Here is an 18743-nt window from a genome sequence, read left to right on the forward strand (position 1 = left end):
AATAATGCAATATATGTTAAGAAAGAAAAGAAGAAGAAGAAGAATGTAGCAGGAGGGGAAGAATGAAGGGGGGGAAATCGGAGGGGGAGAAGAACCATGAGAGACGATGGACTCTGAAAAACAAACTGAGGGTTCTAGAGGGGAGGGGGGTGGGAGGATGGGTTAGCCTGGTGATGGGTATTGAGGAGGGCACGTTCTGCATGGAGCACTGGGTGTTATGCACAAACAATGAATCATGGAACACTATATCTAAAATTAATGATGTAATGTATGGGGATTAACATAACAATAAAAAAATTAAAAATAAATAAAAATAAATTTAAAAAAAATATTAAAAAAAAGAGCATGTCTTCTTGCCCATCATTTTTTGTAGGGCCTTTTTCAAGTCCCTGTTCCTCAGGCTGTAGATGAAGGGGTTCAGCATGGGGGTCACCACTGTGTACATCACAGTAGCTGTGATGTCCTTCTCAGAAGAGTGTGAGGACAAAGGGTTGAAATACACAGCAATGATGGTGCCATAGAAGAGAGAAACCATGGCCAGGTGGGATCCACAGGTGGAGAAGGCTTTCCATTTTCCCTTTGTGGATGGGACTCGCAGGACAGCACAGGTAATATGGATATATGAAGCCAGGATGCAAATAAATGGAGTGATCATGATCAGAGAACCCTCAGTCAGAATCATCACCTCATTGAGGTGTGTGTTGGAGCAGGAGAGTTTCAGAAGGGGTGTCACATCACAGAAGAAGTGGGGGATGGCATTGTCTGCACAGAACGAGAGTCGAGCCATCAGCAGGGTATGCAATAGAACATTCAGGTTGGCAATGACCCATGACCCAGCAACCAGCAGGGCACAGAGCTGGTGGGTCATCTTTGTTGAGTAGTGTAAGGGGAGGCATATGGCAACAAAGCGGTCATAGGCCATCACAGCCAGGAGGAAATTGTCCATGTCCACGAACATGAATACAAAATACATCTGTGTGAGACACCCAGAAAAGGAGATGGTCTGAGTCCCGAGTATGTAGTTGGCCAGCATCTTGGGGACAGTGGTAGAGGAGAAGCAGATGTCCACAAAGGACAGGTTGCTGAGGAAGAAGTACATGGGGATGTGCAGGCGGGAGTCCACGCCGATGGCCAGGAGGATGAGCAGGTTTCCCAGGACCGTGGCCAGGTACATGCTCAGGAAGAGTACAAAGAGGAGCTGCTGCTGCTGGGGTTGCCTGGAGAGCCCAAGGAGGAGGAACTCAGAAACACTGGACTGGTTTGTCCCTCTCATGAGGCTGGAAGCCTGAGTCCAGAGGCAGATAAAGCAGGAAAAATTCAAAAGCCTGGAAAATGATGGTTAAAGTGGAGCAACTAAGAAGACTGCAAGGAGAAAGGCTATGTGACATCAGTGAGGCATTAGAACCTTGCTCCCTGTGTGTTTGGCCAATGATGGTCTTTTCTGTGCCACCATTTTTTCATTAGCAAAATGAGGGCAGTGCCTCTGGAAGGACATTGAAAGACTGGGACAATGGTTGTATCCATAAATTCTTTTTATGTTTGAACTTTCTATCATGACCTTGTATCTTCAAATAGTGTCATAAATCACTATAGATATAAGAATATTAATAGACAGGGGCGCCTGGGTGGCTCAGTTGGTTAAGCGACTGCCTTCGGCTCAGGTCATGGTCCTGGAGTCCCGGGATCGAGTCCCGCATCGGGCTCCCTGCTCAGCGGGGAGTCTGCTTCTCCCTCTGACTCTCCTCCCTCTCATGCTCTCTGTCTCTCATTCTCTCTCTCAAATAAATAAATAAAATCTTTAAAAAAAAAAGATATAAAAAAAGAATATTAATAGACATATTAATATTTATAATGAGTACTGGAGCACATACGTGATTACCATAGAGACTGACATATAGTAAGCACATATCCTAATATATGGATATTGATGTCATTATTATCATTAGTGGTGTTGCCTTAGAGGACATTTTTCAGGTCCATTATCTCTAATGTGGACATGTTACACATTCCTAACATGTTTGCTCTGAGGATGATATCAGTGATCAATCAATATGATAATATTGCTGCTGCTGCTTCCTGGGCTCACATTTTCTGAGCACTTTACAGAGCTCTGAGCCAGCCCTTCTTGGTTATGTCCACTGAGCTCCCTCAATCTAACCTGTAAAATGGAAATGGAAATGACCCAGAGTTATGGACAGAAACTCGGCCAATTGGTTCTCTCCACAGTTCAGGTCTCATAAACATACAAGACATATATGGCCATGACTAGGTGATTGCAAGGGATGGTTGATGATCTCAGAACTGTTTCTTTGGCTCCACTTTAAAGAAAGATGCAGTGAGGAGTGCCCCCACAAAAGGTTTGCACCTTAACAATCAGTTATTGATAAAGTCCCACTGATCTGACTCTTACCCCAGAAAGAATTGCAGTCATCACAGTCACCAGAAGTCCCAAGCTTGCTTCACTTTTCCGGACCTGGCCAGAGATCATTGGTTAGAGGAAAAGGGACTTGTCACTGGTGTTTTCAGGCTGTTCGCTTGAATAAGGGTTGGAGTACACAGACTCAACCCTTGGTGCAGGAAGGATGTTTGGGGGAATCAGAGGACCAGCTCTTTACAAGAGCCTCCATGGCCACTAGGGCCATATTCCCTAAGAGCCTCATTAGAGATAAAGAGCAAGTAATTGTCCCTTCTCCTCCTTGGGCTCTTTTGGATCCAACATTGATAATAAAGTCCTGCCATCATATTGCTGCTTTAGAGCTTGGCAACATTGGAAATGAAGCAATCTTCGGGGAAATCATTAGCAATAATTTTTCTGCTAGAGAAAACTCACAATCCTATATTTTATCCTCCACCCAAGCTGGGGTGCTTTCCTTGTTAGGAAATATACATGATGCTGTATATGAATTAAGAGAATAACATTTGGATTCACACAGATGTGCACTTAAATCCCAGATCCAACATTACCAGTTGTATGATCTTGAGAAATCTATCAACCTTCACAGAATCACAAAATAATGTTCATCTTGTACAGATGTGCAGATTGAATCAGGTAATATATGTTAAACATCTCATGACCCCTAATCTCATCAATGCACTGGGCTTAGACCATGTCCACTACGTGGAGGCTAAAGATACTAAGTGATATTTATATCCTTCACTCTCTGCTCAATCATCTATGTTCTGGATAAATGTCATTTGGAAATAGTGTCTTGTGTTTATCTTCATATGGCAATAGTCATTTTTATAAGGTGCCAGTTGACAAGTTTTTTATTCTATATTTGAATTTGGGGGTAAATGTGGTAGAATAGGAACCACTGTTGAGTCCATTTATAAATTAGTATGACATGGATGCCAATAAGGAACGTAGAATTTCTGAGTCTAATAGTTACCACTCCATAGTACTGAAGGCAAGATCTGGCTTTATTTTTTTTTTTTTTAAGATTTTTTTTTTTATTTGACAGAGAGAGACACAGCGAGAGAGGGAACACAAGCAGGGGGAGTGGGAGAGGGAGAAGCAGGCTTCCCGCCGAGCAGGGAGCCCAGTGTGGGGCTTGATGTGGGGCTCGATGTGGGGCTTAAAGTGGGGCTCAATCCCAGGACCCTGGGATCATGACCTGAGCCAAAAGCAGACGCTTAACTGACTAAGCCACCCAGGCGTCCCCTCACCTTAACTTTTAAAACAGCTTACTAATTTATCCTTTTGTCTTAAGTGTTCCTTCTCCAATCCTTTGTTCAACTCAGCTGAGGGAACAACTAGTGGATCATAGTAACCAGATTTTTTGTTCAAGGACATTCTTTCCCATTTCCATTCTTTGGATCTGTTTGGGAAACTCCTCCCCTCCTCCATTTAGTCCTGATGATAATGTACGTCACTGGATTCTCACATGGAATGCATTGGATTTATGAGCCAGGATGACCAGAACACCCCACTCTCCCATCCAGAGTGGTTGGTTCAGATTTGGGCATGGATCCAAGAAGGAATGATCACAGCCTTGCCTGGAATTGATAAGTAAACACTGGAAGAGGCACTTGGCTGGCTCAGGCAATAAAGCATGTGACTCTTGATCTTGGGGTCCTGAATTTGAGCCCCATGTCAGGGGTAGGGTTTACTTAAAAAATTGCAAAGCCTCATTCCAAATCTCTGTACTCTGTATCATCCCACAGTGCCTATACCCAAAAGGGAATAAATCTTTTTTGAAAGTTTAAAAATAAAACACTGGTAGAGAGAAGTTCTCTGTACCCAGTGATTGCTAGTCTAGGAGGATGTGAGTTTGGAGCTACTGGTGGCCATCTTGTCTGCTACATGGAGAGAGGCAGTCTGCAGAATGAAGTCAAACAGAAACAAACCAAATAGATAAGAAGTACAGGTCCTGATGTCATTATTTGGGTCCCTTCATCTAGCCCTGCTTGAAACTTGCAAGAACTTTGGACTTTGCACTTACATCCACCAATAGATTCTACTTCTCCTTAAGCTGATAGGAATTAGTTTTCTATCACTTGCAAACAATGTCTTTAGTAATCCAGTGACTATTTTTCCCCTCTTCCACAGATTCTTGATAATTAACATTGTGAGGTGTTTTTTGGCCTGTTTTTGGAGATAGAATGTACAGAACTTGATATCTGATAACATGTGTCTGATGGATACATGAGGACTCATTATGACCCTGAAGTTTTATGTTGAGTTACTAGGAGTAGGTGAATATTTAGTAAGACATCATAATCAGGGGCACCTGAGTGGCTCAGTCGTTAAGCGTCTGCCTTCGGCTCAGGTCATGATCCCAGGATCCTGGGATCAAGCCTCCCATCAGGCTCCCTGCTCGGCAGGAAGCCTGTTTCTCCCTCTCCCACTCACCCTGCTTGTGTTCCCTCTCTCGCTGTCTCTCTCTCTGTCAAATAAATAAATAATAATAAAAAATCTTAAAAAAAAAAGACATCATAATCAGCATGAAGAATACATTGTTCGTAAATAACCCAAAGTGGAAGATCAGTTAGAGTAGCACTCTGGTTTCCAGAAGACATTTTTTTTACTGATTCAACTGCCACTTCTGATTGAAGTGTATGGCTTTTAGGAGTAAACCTTTAATATTATCAACTCAGGAAAGTAAACTTTACAGTGCATAAGATCAAAAGCTTTATAGGTACCTTAAACCTCAGTGGGGAGTCTGCCTCTCCCCGAGCTTGTGTGCTCTCTTTCTCTCTCTCTCTCTGCATCAAATAAATAAATAAAGCCTTTTTTAAAAAGATAAAAAAAACTTCTGCACAGCAAAGGAAACAGTCAACAAAACTAAAAGGCAACCTACAGAATCAGAGAAGATATTTGCAAATGACATATCAAATAAAGGGCTAGTATCCAAGATCTATAAAGAACTCAAGACCCAAAAAACAAATACTCCAGTCAAGAAACAAGCAGAAGACATGAACAGACATTTCTCCAAAGAAGACATACAAATGGCCACCAGACACATGAAAAAATGCTCCACATCACTTGTCATCAGAGAAATACAAATCAAAACCACAATGAGATACCACCTTACACCAGTCAGAATGGCTAAAATTAACAAGACAAGAAATAACAAATGTTGGCAAGGATGTGGAGAAAGGGGAACCCTCTTACACTGTTGGTGGGAATGCAAGCTGGTGCGGCCACTCTGGAAAACAGTATGGACATTCCTCAAGAAGCTAAAAATAGAGCTACCCTACAACCCAGCAATTGCACTCCTAGGTATTTACCCCAAAGATACAGATATAGTGATCCAAAGGGGCACACGCACCCCAATGTTCATAGCAGCAATGTCCACAATAGCCAACACACACACACACACACACACACACACACACATTCCTATGCAATGGAATATTACTCAGCCATCAGAAAGGATGAATACTTACCATTTACATCAATGTGGATGGAACTGGAGGGTATTATGCTGAGTGAAATGAGTCACTCAGAGAAAGACAATTATCATATGGTTTCACTCACATGTGGAATATAAGAAACAGCACAGAAGATCATAGGGGAAAGGAGGGAAAACTGAATGGGAAGTCATCAGAGAGGGAGAAAAACCATGAGAGACTCTTAACTATAGGAAACAAACTTGAGGGTTACTGGAGGGGAGGTGGGGGGGATGGGGTAACTGGGTGATGGGCATTAAGGAGGGCTCACGATGTGATGAGCACTGGGTGTTATACACAACTGATAAATTACTGAACACATCTGAAACTATGATGTACTATATGTTGGCTAATTGAATTCAAATTAAAAAATATAGAGAGAAAAATGATAGAAATAGGAAATCTTCATTCTTTAACTCCCAGTGAAATAAATGTTTGAGACAATGATTATGAATGAATGTTAAAATAATATGTAATAAGTTGTTGGGGAACAGGATATTCACATAGTATCAAATTATATCACTTTACAGGTTACTTGCTAATTTCAAAGAAGGGAAATATACCATTATAAGAATTGCTTTTATTAAGTCACTGCCACGAACTATCTTTCCCAGTGACACGACCTTTACCAAGTTATCAAGTAGCATCACTAATACCTTCAGTTGCAATGCAACACCATAGGATGTATTGAAGCCTTCTCTTTTTCCAGTTCCACCAGTGAGAAAACTGGTTCCCATTAGCCTCAATATATTAAGTTATCTGTTCAGCCCTCTGTACATAGCCCATTTCCTGACCCCACCAAGCTGCCTTCTAGGTTGGCCATGGCAGGCCACCCTGCCCTGCCACCTGGCCCTGTGCCAAGCTAGCTCTCCTGTCAGATCTCAAATGAGAACTGTTTGCACCAATATTTATGGGCTTGATTCTCTAGACCAGTGGCTCACAACCATGAGACCCTGGACATACGGAGACACTTTTAGTTGTCACAACTATGGGGAAACTACTGACATCTAGAAGGTAAAGGCCAAGGATGCTGTTAAACATTCCAGAGTGCACAGGATGGCCCCGTACAACAGGGAATGATCTGGTTCACAATGTCAAAAGTGCCAAGATTGAGAATAGAATACATCTAATTAAGCTGATATAGTACTATGCACATCATCTTTCTGAGTCTTGCTAACTTAAGTTTCATTCAAGGACATCTACTGGGCATGGATTTAAGGAAAGTCGGCCGTCCCACCCTTCTGCTGCCTAGTGCGCAAGCAGAAAGGGACGCCTATGCCCACCGTGGGACTTGAACCCAAGACTCTGGGATTCAGAGTCTCATGCTCTACTGACTGAGCTAGCCGGGCACATGACTCTGCCATATCTACTCAGAGAAGAGTGTAAATACCGTTGGCATGACCACCAGGATAGAGCAGGGCCACCAGGACTGTTGGCTGAAGAAGTGCACACAGCAGAGCAGGATTTGGCCCAGGTCTCCTGGTCAGCAGATGGCTCAGGGACTCTGCTGGCCAGGATCCTGAGACAGGGGCTCAACAACAAAACCCACCCAGCAGGAACGCACCCCCTAGCTCGGAACTTCTGTCTTCCCATAAGCTGTAGGTCCCAAAGGCGCCCCAACATACCCAAAGCCACTGGCCTCACAGAGTTATTCATTCACTCATTGAACACCAACTCTAAGTATCTACTGCAATACAGCAGTTAACAAAATGGATTTTTTAGGGCGCCTGGGTGGCTCAGTTGGTTAAGCGACTGCCTTCGGCTCAGGTCATGATCCTGGAGTCCCGGGATCGAGTCCCGCATCGGGCTCCCTGCTCAGCAGGGAGTCTGCTTCTCCCTCTGACCCTCCCCCCTCTCATGTGTTCTCTCTCTCCTCTCATCCTCTCTCTCAAATAAATAAATAAAATCTTTAAAAAAAAATTTTTAAAAAATGGATTTTTTAAAACGGAAGAAGAAAGGGAGTTGGATTCTGGACCAGGGGACGATGCTGCTTTTCATTTTTGTTTTCTTCCTCACCAGGCTCGATGCCTGCAGCTTAACAGAGCACACCAACATTTAACCTCAACAGGAAATGCGTTAGGCATCTTCTCCTGTTTGATTGACCCTCTCTCCCGTTTTGATACTAGCCCTGCTCGCTTTCATTATTAAAAGAAGAGAAAAAAAAAAAAAGCCCATTGGAGGTGGCTGCTCTGAGATTTGATTCCAGACCCCGCGCACCTGAGCAAGAACGCAAGCCTGGCATGGCATTTCCGAGGACACGGGACCTTCAGGTCACCAGAGTGCTATTTTATACGCCAAAGACAGCGTTTGCTAGACACCAAAATCCTGGCCTGACACCAAGACTCTAACAAGGCACTGGAGGAACTATAAAAAGTCACAGAAGTAACTCAGTTGAAACAACAGAACTCCAGGCAGAAAATCACCCACAATCTTAACCCAGATCAAGTCAACATTACCGTTGGCCCGGGTCACCTCGATTCTCTCCACACGCCCATTCAGTTCTGACATTGACCTCTCACAGGTGCAACCTCTGCTCTCCACATTTTCTGTTTACCTCTTGAGCTGCATACTTTGCATTTTGCTAGTCTCTATTTTCTCCCCTTGCCTGTGTGGCCCTGAAAGTTCACAGCCTTTTACACCCATTTCTTTTCTGGGCACTCGTGCAAAAACAACTGGGGTTTGGGAGTTACTGTTTGTTTTAGAAAAAGGGATCACATGACTCTCATAGAGGGATGTTTCAGATCAATAGACCAAGGTTCTTTTTGAGGTTGAACAACATGAATGTGTTACTTAGCCAATTAATCTTGCACAGGCATCAGTACTAAGACAGATTTACACAAGTGTGGATAGTAGTGGTAGGAGTACATTGCTTTTTCCCTTGTGATTGGATAGAAGACAAGAAAACCTCTCACTCTTACTTTAAGGATGGTGCAGCAAACTCCTTTGAGTTCCACAGGTTTTCCCTTCAGGCTGTAGTTCGCTCTCGCTCTTACTTTAAGGATGGTGCAAACCTCTCGGAGTCCCACAGGTTTTCCCCTCCCTTAGGCTGTAGCTCTTCGTGTAACCTAATCTAAAACACCCGTCACACACCTAAAGGTCAGGCTGTCCTATTACCCCAGGTGGGACTCGAACCCACAACCCCTGGCTTAGGAGGCCAGTGCCTTATCCATTAGGCCACTGGGGCAGCTGCCAAACCGTTTGCTTACTGGCTAGAAAGAGTTCCGGAGATTGGTGTGGGTATTCCTCAGAACCAGGCTGAGTTTCTTTGGCGTTCCAGCGTGCATTCAAAAGCCTTCAGGAACAGCTGTAAACGAAACAAACTCGCCCTCCTCTGCGTTCCTGCGGCTCCTCGGGCACCGGCTTCGCGGAGTCTGGCTCTTCCGTTTCCTCCAGAAGGAGTCCCAGAAATGCACTGCATTCTCCTTCAGATGAATGGATTCAGAGAGCAGTAGGGGACTCCGGTTGGATCAGTCGATGGTGCATCCGGCCTGGGCTGCGTTCGGTCCTCTCCGGGCCCAGCTTGAACAATGACCCGGCAGAGGCAGGGCTGGGAGGACCTGCGGGACCCACACAGCGTGCAGTGGGGAGACGACCCCTCCAGACCCTCTGCGGCTCACCCACAGGCCAAAGTCAGAGCCCTCTGCGCCGTGGTCCGGGGCTGGGCGCCACAACTCCGGGCTTCGTCGTGCTCACTTCGGCAGCACATATACAACTCCGGGCTTCGTCAGACGGAGAGAGGCCGGAGGATTCTACCCTGGACCTCGCCCTCTAGGCTCGGGTGCGAGAGGAGGCACAGAGCTCCAAACCAAACCCCTCCCCTTGGGGCTGTCCGAAGCTGAAGGCTCAAGTGTCGTGGACACAACCCTGCAATTTTCCTTGAAATTCACTGTATTCACCGAGGTTTGTAATTTATCCAATGGTAAAAAAAAAAAAAAATCAATCAATCAGAATCCGAAGCCTCTCAAGATTCTCTCCCCATTCCCCTAAGAATTCCCGGGACCTCAGAGCCTCCCCGCGCCACACCTCCGAATTTATCCTTTATCATTCGTGCAACAAGATTATCTAACCTACCGTCCATATTCGAATTTCCTCCAATAACGTTCTTTATGGCAAAAACAAAAGAAAAAAAAATCCAGAACCGAATCAGAGAGCACACTTTGCATTAGTTGTCGTGTCTTCTAATGTCCTTTGTGCCTCCTGTCCTGGCAATCTGACCACAGGCCCAGAAGAGAAGGCGGCAGGCAAGGGGCTGGAGCTGCCATCCCTGAGACTTCAGGGGAGCGCGCCTGGGAGTGAGGGGACCGCCACCGAGAGAAACTAGGATGCTGTAGACGCTGGGTCCTTGTTGGGGTCGGGGCTTCGCCCTTCCGGTGCACGAGGTCTCCGTACTTGCTCGCCTCTTATTTAAAATTATTTGCATGGGCGCCTGGGTGCTCAGTTGGTTAAGCAACTGCCTTCGGCTCAGGTCATGATCCTGGAGTCCCTGGATCAAGTCCTGCATTGGGCTCCCTGTTCGGCGGGGAATCTGCTTCTCCCTCTGACCATAACCCCTCTCATGTGCTCTCTCTCATTCTCTCTCTCTCAAATAAATAAATAAAATCTTTAAAAAAATAAAAATTAAAAAATAAAATAAAAAAATAAAATTATTTGCATTTTAGCAGAAGGTGGGAGAAGGAAGAGGCCCAAAGCAACATGCTTTCCAGAGCCGCTGGAGGCCAGTGGGGGTGGGACGGGTGTATTTCTGTGCATACGCATCTTTCGGGGTCACAGATTCAAGGGGGAACTCAGGAGCAGGTCCTGGGCTCTGCCTTCGTCTCGCCGGTTTGCGGAAATTGGCAAATCCCCTCGGTGGGACCGCCGCTTGGGGATCCACGCACCCCTCTGCTTTTCCACCTCCGTTTAAATGTGGCCAGGATTTTTTTCCCCCCCTCCGGCCGCTTTTAAGTGTGCTTGTTTGTTTTGAATATCCAACGTTTTCCGTTGTTTTTAGCTAAAATGTTGGTCCCCCAAATCCCGCCCATTTGTGTTACTGGAAACCGCGAGTCTCTCCTGGAATGTTTTTCTTTGTAGTAATTTCCTTAAAGCTGCTAACAATTTTTCAAACCAATAAATAAAGGTTAAAAAAAAAAAAAAAACTTTAGGACAGAGATGGTTGCCCCGGGAAATCTAACTCTACAGGCAGCCTGGGGCGCCTGCGTGGGCTCTGGAGGAAAGAGGACATTGGGCCTGAGCTATGCCCCCGGCCCACGGTTGCCCCGAAAGCGGGGAACCTGCATCCTTTATGGAAAGCAGCTCTCAAGGATTGAAACTCTTTAGGGGTCAAAGTCAAACCCTACCTAGACCTCCAATCTCCTGGACCTCACAGCCTGACCTTCCGAGAGGGGCACAGGACCCTAGTCCTGACCGCACTCGGTCCCCAGGCCGGAGCAGCACCAGGGCAGGCCTGGGAGCACCCAGGTGAGAGGGACAAGAAAATGGAGGGAGGAGGTGGGGAGAGAAAAGGGAAGAGAGGAGGAGGGCCCAGGCGCCTCCTCAAAGTGCGTCACCCCCACCATCACCCCTCAGTAGTGCTGGCATATAAATTCCTGGGTGCTCAGCAGGGGGTGCTTTGAGTGCCACCGAGAAGTACTGGACTTGAACCCTCAAAGGGGTGACTGCGGGGGAGCGTTGCTTCTCTCGGATTCCCCTTCCCCAAACCGGCCTAGGACTACACCTGACGCAGCCGTGGGAGGAGCGCCCTACCCTGGGATGCCTGCACCTCTGAAGCCTAGGCCTCCAAATTAAATTTTTTAAAGCATCCGGAACCAGCTGGGGACTTTTAAAGATTTTCTTCTAATCTTCTCTTGCGTTGTCCTGTTTCGTCGCCCAAAGGCTGAGGTCTGCCAACAGTTCCTCAATCTCTAAGAGGACGTTTTTGTGCCAAAAAACATTAGGGCTCGTCCGGGATTTGAACCCGGGACCTCTCGCACCCTAAGCGAGAATCATACCCCTAGACCAACGAGCCATGAAAGTGGCTTCCTCCTGCTCTCTTTATGACTTCGTGGCGACCCAAGGGTTGGGACAAGCGGGATCAAGGAAGTGACGCGGGGAGGAGATTCGGATTTCAGACCCGCAGGGAAGGATTGAGCTCAGGAGCGGGTGGGCGCGGAAGGAGCTCACAGAGTGGGGAGCAGCCCTCTCATGTCCCCCAATCTGGTGGCCCCAGCATTCACGCAATGAATGCTGCCAGGCAGACGGTCCATGCGTCCTTGCGCCGCCACGGGGGTCACTTCGCTGACATTCCTCGCAACCGCGAGCACGCTGGTCACACTCCGGGGCAAAAGCCACCGAGGGGCCCCCGGTCCCCGGGGCAGCATTGCCTTTCGATTCTAGGTCAGTGGGACGCCTTGCGTGGAAATGCTGCCCCCATGTGGTGCACCCACACTGCTCCCTAATCGTCTCCTGCCGAGTTTCGTGGGCCAAACCAAGAAAACAAACCGCCCAATGTGGGGCTCGAACCCACGACCCTGAGATTAAGAGTCTCATGCTCTACCGACTGAGCTAGCCGGGCATCGCCTGATGGGCTTTTTAGATGGTGGGCTGATCTGAAGGTGATGGGAACTTGGCTAAGTAATGAATTGGACCTGAGCACCTGGGGTCGGGTCAGTAGAGTCCCACAGGGGCAGCGAGGGTGCTGCTTGTCCAGGACTTCCCTCACCTTCCCATGGCCTCTAGTTGGGGAACCGGTCTGGGCCCCGTGCCCGCAGGGGCGGACCTGGCGTTAGGCGCAAGAAGAGCAGCCCCAGCACCTAGGTGCACGGGGGGGGACAGAGCGAGCGGCGCAGGGGAGAAGGCCTAGGGCAAGATGTACCAGTTTACCTATTGACCCCTTGACGGACATCTGGATAATTCCAGTTTTTGTTTTGTTTTTGTTTTTTGTTGTTGTTGTTGTTGTTTTGGCTGTTAGAAATATGTAACAACTATAAATATCGGAGTACAGGTTTTTGTGTGAACATAAGTCTTCATTTTTCTGGGATAGACACCCAAAGGTGCAATTGCTGGGTCACATGGTAGTTACATGTTCAGTTTTTAAAGAAACTGCCATAGTGTTGTCCAGAGTCGCTGGACCGTTTCCATTCCCATCAACAATGCATGAGTAACCCAATTTGTCTGATAAAATGTTCAATAGAAAGAGAGCATCAGCATCCTTGTGGCATCTCCAACCTCAAAGAAAATGTCAAGGTTTCACTATCAGGGATGAAGTTTGCTGTAGTATTTTGTAGATAATTTTGGCAAGTTATGGGTATTATCTCCTTTTGCTGGTTTACTAAGCATTTTAAAAGTCATGAATGGAAGTTAGATTGTATTGAATATTTTTCCCTGAATTTGTTGCAGAAAGCAATAGATTTTCTTTTTCTAAGATTTTATTCATTTATTTGAGAGAGAGAGAATGAGAGAGAGCACATGAAAGGGGGGAGGGTCAGAGGGAGAAGCAGACTCCCTGCCGAGCAGAGAACCCGATGCGGGACTCGATCCAGACACTCCAGGATCATGACCTGAGCCGAAGGCAGTCGCTTAACCAACTGAGCCACCCAGGCGCCCAGCAATAGATTTTCTAACGTCAAATCAACTGCACTCCCTAGATAAACTCAACTTGGAAGCGGTATATTATTCTTCTTATAGGTCATAAGATTTGGTTTGCTAATATTTTAAGATTTTACATCCATTTTCATGAGTGAGATTATAGATTATGTGGTTTTAAAATTATTTTTCATATTGTCTATGTTGTTGTTGTTTTTTAATGTAGGCTCCATGCCCAGCACAGAGCCCAACAGGGTGCTTGAACTCACAACTCTGAGATCAAGTGTCAGATGCGCAACCTACTGAATCACCCAGGGGTCCCTGTGTTTAGTTTTGATACCAGAGTTGTGCTGGCCTCCTAAAATGTGTTGTGGGGTTCCATGTTCTATTCTGTGAAAGCTTTTGTGTGAGATAAAAATTTTGTGTCTTGAATGTTTGGTAGCGTGCTTCACAGCAACCATCTGAGTCAAGAATCTTCCTTGGAGGATAGTTTTTGACTATTGATTCACTTTCTTTATTAGTTTTAAGATCATTTACATTCTTATTCCATTTTGATCCCAGTAAGGCATGTTTTTTAATTTTAAAAAATTATGTATTTCTCTAAATTTTCACAAAGGTGTTTAGCATATGCTTTTATTATTTAATTATGCAATGAAATGACTGTGAAGTCATTCTTATTCCCGCTTTGCGTTGCATGTCTCTTCCTTTATTTCTTAATCAGTATTTGCAGAGTTTTATCAATAGCCCTAGCTTTTCCCAAGATTTGCCTTCAGGACGTGTTATTAATCTCTATAGTATGCTTGTTTTCTACTTCATTATTTTCATATCTTATTATTTTTTCCCTAACTTCTTTGGGTTTATTTTTGCTGTTCTTTTTCTAACTTCTTGCCATTAGTTTTCAATCTTTCTATTATATGCATCTAAGGCTATCAATTTCCCTCTAACTACAGTTTTAGCTATATCTTACAGGTTTTGGTATGCAGTATTTTCATCATCATTTATTTCAAAGTATTTCTAAATCCCATTGTAATTTCTTCCTTAGCTCATGGAATTTTTAGAAGTATGTTGCTTAATTTGCAATCATATTGGGATATTTTAGGGTTTTGTTTATTTTTGTATTATTTATTCTGACCTATTCTTAGTTTACTGTTTCTCCATCTTTTTTTAAAGATTTTATTTATTTATTTATTTATTTGAGAGAGAGAGAGAGTGAGAAACAGCATGAGAGGGGACAGGGTCAGAGGGAGAAGCAGGCTCCCCGCCGAGCCAGGAGCCCGATGCGGGGCTTGATGCGGGGCTCGATGCGGGGCTCGATGCAGGGCTCGATGCAGGGCTCGATGCAGGGCTCGATCCCAGGACTCCGGGATCATGACCTGAGCTGAAGGCAGTCACTTAACCAACTGAGCCACCCAGGCACCCTGTTGTTTCTCCATCTTTTTTAACTGTTATATACATCTATTGAATTTTGTTTCAATTTTTGTGTATTTTTATTTTTAGAAGAATATAGATCTTTTGCAATCTTTAGATCATTTTACATAGCTTCTGTTGTCAAAGATATTTTAGTCTTCATTTATTTATGCATAGTAAGAATAGTTGTATTATAGTCTGTGTCTAATAATCTTAGCATCTAAAATGTTTGCAATTTCATTTCCATTGCTTGTTGTTCCTTGGTTATTGCTCATGGTGCCTTATTTCCTTGTTGTTTTTTCTTTGTTTTGTGAGTTGCCCATTTTCCTTGTAAATTTCTTTGTGTAGGGAATTCTGTGAGATCTAGAATAAAAGTGTATTTCTCCACAGACAATTTTTACTTCTGCCAGGGGCTCAAAGACTTACCATACCATTCATTAATTTAGCACTTAAATTAAATCTTCTACTTGAGGGTTTTTTTCCCCCTCCAATTGGTCCTCAAGTACACAGAATTGGATTATTCATGATACTTGGTTCATGGCACACTCTCAAACTCACCATCCTAAACAAAAAGGAAGACCATGCCACTAACAGTTGTCCAACACCTTGGTCCTCCTCTCCGCTGCATTCTCCTGATTCCTTCTCTCCAGTGTAACCATCCTTCAGATCCTGTAGGAGGCAAATGCTCTTGGCACACCTTGGCACTCTTCTTTCCACACATGCTGAAGGCATTTGCTGGCAAGCACTTGTGACTCCACAGAAGGACTTTCCCTGGGCCCTTGGCCTGACAAGGGGGGAAAGGCTGGAGGAGTTAATCCCCCCACCTCCCCTGAATCCCACTTTCTTCTCAGCCCCAGGTACTGAGGGAGTGTTTTATAGGAATTCTGTGCCTGAGGCATCGCAGCCTCAAGGTTCTGCAGAACAGATGTCCCCCCTTGCAGAGCTCTTGAACATGATTTGCTAGGCTTTAGTAACATGTATGAGAGATTCTCTAACACAATTTTAAATTGTTAACATCTGTTTGACGTTTGGGCTGATGCGACAAGGAGTGGGGATATAACTACATAGAATCATAGCCTCCGGCAAACATGTCCACTATTGTTCTTCAAATGCTTAGATTTTCAAACTTTCTTGTGTTGGCGGGACCCGGTCCGCTTCTTGCCCCGTGAAGGTGACCCCAGTCCACACACAGCCGGAGCTGCAGAAAAGGGCAGAGGGGACCCCAATGGGACAGGCACTGGGGGTCAGGGCCCAGGCAGGGGAGAGCCCCAGGAGGCCATGCCCAGGTGAGGAGTGCCGGGCTTGGCGTCTGGAGACCCCTAGGGCCAGGCTGCAAACGCCAGATGTCCACGGCCTCTCCTCAAGCTCCTTGACTCCTGAGCCCGGGACTGGGCTGGGGGCCCAGGCCTGCCGCGCCAAAGGGGTCGGTTTGGAGAATAATGGGCTCTTAGTGCACAGGAAGGAAAGACCTTTTTCTCCTACCTCGGTGCTTCGAACTCCGAATGACAAAGTAGTATCGGGAGACAGGGCTCTGGCGACTGGGCCCCAATTAAATTTTAAAAGCAGCGGTGGGCGGCACTTAGCCAGCCTGAGGCCTTTTCAAAGTCACCTTTCCCGGGGTCGAGCTTCGCGGCCTGGCGCACAGATCTCAGGCCAGAATTCTGACCCGCATCCGGGAGACAAAAAGGAGGGCTCGTCCGGGATTTGAACCCGGGACCTCTCGCACCCTAAGCGAGAATCATACCCCTAGACCAACGAGCCCCGCCGGAGCGGGCCTCCAGGCTCCTCTTTATGACCGTTGTGGCATCCGGGGCGGGACCCGCAGAGCAGGGCGGGGAGGGGACTCCGGCTGCAGACTAGTGGAGAACCGCTAAATTCAAGAATCCGTGGGCGTGGAGGGAGCCCAGCGCTCCCTGAGCCCACGAAGTGGGGAGCGGTTCCTGCGTGCCGGCCATACGGTGGCCTCCGCGCTTGCGCTCAGCGCTGAGTCCCCGGCCGGGAGGGGCGGGCGGCCACCCCGGCAGGCTGTCAGGGCGTCCCCGCGCCGCCCTTGGATCACTCTGCAGGCGCTCCTCCCGGCTCCTCCCAGCGCGCAGCGCAGAAGCCGGTGAGGAGCTCCAGGTCGGACGCGGCAGCTGGACGGCTCAAGAGCGGGACGGCGGCGCGTGGAGGGTGCTTGAGCCGAAGTCACTAGGAAGCCCGCTTTGGAAAACGCCGCACCCCCACGGTGTGGCACCCAATGGGTGGTTACTAAACGCGTGCAGAGTGCATGGAAGAAACAGCCACCACCATCTGCCTCTGCCCCTTGCCCCCGCTCTTGCAGGCTGCGCTCCCCTCTCCAGTCACTGGCAAGATCAAACCAAGAAATCCGGTTTCCGACGTGGGACCTACAACCCACGAGTGACGTTGAGAGTCGCTTTGTTATGCTGACTAAACCAGCCGTCCTACCCTAGGTGCCATCAAACGGGAGGGGCTGGCCCCTGGAGGGAGGTGGATCAGGCCACCAACAAGACCCCGAGCCAGGACGACTCAGGGATGCCCTCCTCTGCTCAGCGGGGGCAAGAGGCGGGTCTTCTGGTCCTCAGGTAGTGGTGAGGACAAGGAGCCCGCCCTCAGGGCAGAGAGACTGCGTCCAGGGGTTCGGGGTCGGGTCCTAGGCACTCTGCTGTCTCTGTGTCCTTCCCCGTGTGGAGATGTGACCCAACCCGCGAGGATCCCGCAGATCTGGACTAGCAGCTTCGCTTTGTACTGTCTGACCACCACCCCTCCGGATCCAAGGCGCGAATTTCCTAGCGCTCTCATCTGGGAAGGCCCCAGGGAACTGAAGTTCTACCCGCAGAATCCCGGGTCTCTCCCCCCGCCCAAAAAAAAGGCAACTTAAGTAAGAGTAGGGCTCACCCGGGACTTAAGCAAGGATCATCTCGAACTAAGATGAGATCTGTACCCCTAGAGCAGCCAACGATGCACTTTCCCTTATTTTACATAACCTCCTCCTACTTCCCAGAATAGTCTCCTTCAACCTCATTACCGCGCAATCCCAGCCTCAGGAGATACATACTGTCTGCGTCTGCCGGAGCCCTAGGTCCCTCACCAGCTGAACCATCTGGAGCCTCAGCCTGGTAGGTGCCGAACTCCACTGAAAACGTAGAGGGGAAAAGATGAGGGAAAGGGCTCGTCCGGGATTTGAACCCGGGACCTCTCGCACCCAAAGCGAGAATCATACCCCTAGACCAACGAGCCGCCTCGTTCTACCCCCTCCTCCTTCTGCAGCTGACGCACGCGGAAACACCGACATCACCCCGAGAGTTCAGCTGTTAACTTGTGCACCTGTGAAGCCGGCTCTATGCGTTCGCGGGTTCGCAGCTGCTGTTTCAGACCGACAAGCTCATCAACGGCTGCACGTGCGGCCCGAGCTGGCCCAGCTGGAGGAAGGCCGCACAGCTGCAGCTCTCTAACCCACGGCTTCCCAATTACGCATCCTGATCGCAGCGGCGCGCAGGGGAGGGCTGGTCTTCAGCCCAGGCTGGGATCCAGTGACGGAGAGAGACTCTCAGCAGTGCCCAGGGTGAACTGCGGGTGGTGGTGGGGGGGGCCACAGTTCACCCCCAGTCCGTCGCAAACTGGGAACGATGCTCTGCCCCCAAACCGCAGCGCCTATTTTCCTGGGCTGAAGCCCTCTAAATTGGCCCCGGACAGGGAGACAGAACAAATACGGAATTCCCAAACTACTGAATATTGGGAATCAGGACCCACTATATCCCTCTACTTGATTGATACCTGAATCAAACTCTCCCACATTATGACCCCATGAGGACTGGAGCGTGGGCAGCATTGCTGAGCGAGAGGAGAAGCTGGCAGCAAAAGGAGTTTCCAGGAGTATAATC

General features: G+C 47.5%; 1 protein-coding gene and 5 non-coding genes across 6 annotated transcripts; all 6 read right to left on the reverse strand.

The window, feature by feature from the left end:
- Positions 1-284: 284 nt before the first annotated feature.
- LOC118534636 (olfactory receptor 1F1-like) lies at positions 285-1273 on the reverse strand. Its single transcript, XM_036090609.2, has one exon. It carries the CDS (start codon positions 1271-1273, stop codon positions 332-334), a length of 942 nt encoding a protein of 313 aa, XP_035946502.1. The 3' UTR covers positions 285-331.
- A 7730-nt stretch (positions 1274-9003) lies between these two features.
- On the reverse strand, positions 9004-9076 carry TRNAR-CCU (transfer RNA arginine (anticodon CCU)). The gene has a single exon. It is a non-coding gene; the product is annotated as a tRNA-Arg (tRNA).
- A 2748-nt stretch (positions 9077-11824) lies between these two features.
- TRNAP-AGG (transfer RNA proline (anticodon AGG)) lies at positions 11825-11896 on the reverse strand. Its single transcript has one exon. It is a non-coding gene; the product is annotated as a tRNA-Pro (tRNA).
- Positions 11897-12369: 473 nt separating this feature from the next.
- TRNAK-CUU (transfer RNA lysine (anticodon CUU)) lies at positions 12370-12442 on the reverse strand. The gene has a single exon. It is a non-coding gene; the product is annotated as a tRNA-Lys (tRNA).
- A 4106-nt stretch (positions 12443-16548) lies between these two features.
- Positions 16549-16620, reverse strand: TRNAP-AGG (transfer RNA proline (anticodon AGG)). The gene has a single exon. It is a non-coding gene; the product is annotated as a tRNA-Pro (tRNA).
- Positions 16621-18027: 1407 nt separating this feature from the next.
- On the reverse strand, positions 18028-18099 carry TRNAP-UGG (transfer RNA proline (anticodon UGG)). Its single transcript has one exon. It is a non-coding gene; the product is annotated as a tRNA-Pro (tRNA).
- Positions 18100-18743: the final 644 nt, after the last annotated feature.

This window comes from Halichoerus grypus, chromosome 6, assembly GCF_964656455.1.
Source record: "Halichoerus grypus chromosome 6, mHalGry1.hap1.1, whole genome shotgun sequence".
Classification (NCBI taxonomy): Eukaryota; Metazoa; Chordata; class Mammalia; order Carnivora; family Phocidae; genus Halichoerus; species Halichoerus grypus.

Excerpts from the sequence above, each read along its gene's own strand:
- LOC118534636 (XM_036090609.2), bottom strand. The coding sequence starts at position 1,273 with ATGAGAGGGACAAACCAGTCCAGTGTTTCTGAGTTCCTCCTCCTTGGG.